Here is a 2,264-nt window from a genome sequence, read left to right as displayed (position 1 = left end):
AATGAGAATTATTAAATTATTAAAATTATAGATGGTGTATATTTTTTATTCATTTTTATGGAAAAATCTTCTTAAAATAAATAATATGTGATGATTGATAAATATTAAAATGAATCATTTATTACTTATTATGCCTACTAAATACTAATAAGCTTCAAATCAAATAAAGGATAAATGTTTTAAAATAAATTATAATAATGATGAAAGAAACATCAGAACATTATATCTTTTCCTCAAATCATCTTTTGAGTAATCGTGATACATTACTTTTGTTCATTAACATTAAAATCTTAGTTAAATTAAAAATGAAATAATAAATAAAATCTTCAAAATAATAACAACAATAATAATACTAAAAATATTTTATTTAATGAAATATAATAAATACTGAATTAAATAAAGATAATTTATTTTTTAATTAATTTTTAAAATATTGAAAATAATTATCAAATCATGAATGGAGAAGTGCTTTGACCAATCTTAGTATATGACTTCTAATATTTAAAATAATTAAAATATAAACAACCAACAAATAATTTCCTATCAATAACTATACAAGTTTTGATTCCTTATTGCACAAAATCGAGACATATGATTATTGTAAGAGTTAACAAGAATGTGTAGATGATTAGAATGAAAATTTAGGCATATAAACATATGATAATATTTTATTTCAATTTGTTTTAAAGGAAATAAGAAAAAGTTACAATGAAATAAATAATTTCAAGCGATAGGACAAAAAAATGCTTCAACTTTATATTTGACAATGATAAGAAACAACCCCACATTATATATTTACAAATTTTTTAATCTATTTTATAGGGAGGTGCCCATTTTTATTGGTAGAAATTAATGAAAGAATATAACAATGGTTATAGAAGACTTATATTTTATTTTGACCTAACAACTTTACTCTCTTCCAATTTTTAGCCACTATCCAATCAAAAACCATGTTCCAAAACACTTTTGAGTCATATTATTTTCAAAGACAAATACAATAATGTATAAATCAAACTCAAGTTTATATGACATCCTTCTTGTTTTTAGGAAGATGAGTCTCAAGTGCAAACAAAAGTTACCAAGGTGATTGGTATTTGGTAAATGGTAAATAAATATCTATAAACTAAGAATCATTTAATTTGTTATGAGTATAATAAAAAACCATTGTGAAGTGAAGTTCTAGAAAAATGCGGTCTCTATTTATCTTATATTACATTTCTCTTGCATTAGCCATAATATTCATTAGTTTCCCATCTAATGCAAATGACATTTACTCTCCATAAGCAAAACCTCATAGGAAGCAGAACAAATACTATTATCCTCCACCACCAGCTCACGTTAAACCACCCCACATTTCTCACCTTGTCCTCCATGAGCACCATCCTGCCCCACCACCAGAATACAAGTACCCTCGTCGCTCTACTCCACCACCACGATACAAGTATCCTCGTCGCTATCCTCCACCACCGAGACACAAGTATCCTCGTCACTTTCCTCCACAACCACGGCCTAAGTGCCCTCATCGCTCTCCTCCACCACCACGGCACAAGTGCTCTCATTGCTCTCCTCCACCACCACAACACAAGTCTCCTCCTCGCACTCCTACATCACCACAACAAAAGTACCCTCCTCGCTCTCCTCCACCACCACAACACAAGTCCCCTCCTTGCACTCCTCCACCACCACATCACAAGTCCCCTCCTCATTCTCCTTCACCACCACAACACAAGTCACCTCCACGCTCTCCTCCACCACCACAACACAAGTCCCCTCCTCGCTCTCCTCCACCACCACAACATAAGTCCACTCCTCGCTCCCCTCCACCACCACAGGACAAGTCCCCTCCTCGCTCTCCACCACCACCATAGGACAAGTCCCCTCCTCACTCTTCTCCACCACCACAGCACAAGTCCACTCCTCGATCTCCTCCACCTCGCTCTCCTCCACTACCACAACACAAGTACCCACACCACAGCACAAGTCCACTCCTCGATCTCCTCCACTTTGCTCTCCTCCACCACCACAACATAAGTACCCACATCACTCGCCTCCACCACCGAAGCACATGTACCCTCATCACTCTCCTCCTCCACCAGAGAACAATTACCCTTATCAATCTCCTCCACCACCAGAGCATGGGTACCCTCATCACTCTCCTCAACCACCAAAGCACAAGTAATCACATCACTCTCCTCCACCACCAAAGCACGAGCACCCTCGTAGCTCTCCTCCACCACCTCAGCACGAGAACCCTCATCACTCAC

At 36.3% G+C, this 2,264-nt stretch overlaps 1 protein-coding gene across 1 annotated transcript; it reads left to right on the top strand.

The window, feature by feature from the left end:
• Positions 1,188 to 1,868, top strand: LOC109353935 (extensin-like). The gene is made up of 2 exons (XM_019596290.1): positions 1,188 to 1,192; positions 1,298 to 1,868. The coding sequence occupies exons 1-2, from the start codon at positions 1,188 to 1,190 to the stop codon at positions 1,866 to 1,868; spliced, it is 576 nt and encodes a 191-aa protein (XP_019451835.1).

The sequence above is a fragment of the Lupinus angustifolius genome, chromosome LG08 (assembly GCF_001865875.1).
Source record: "Lupinus angustifolius cultivar Tanjil chromosome LG08, LupAngTanjil_v1.0, whole genome shotgun sequence".
NCBI lineage: Eukaryota > Viridiplantae > Streptophyta > Magnoliopsida > Fabales > Fabaceae > Lupinus > Lupinus angustifolius.
The sequence above is the reverse complement of the archived record's forward strand: the minus strand, read 5'-3'. Positions and strand labels throughout refer to the sequence as shown.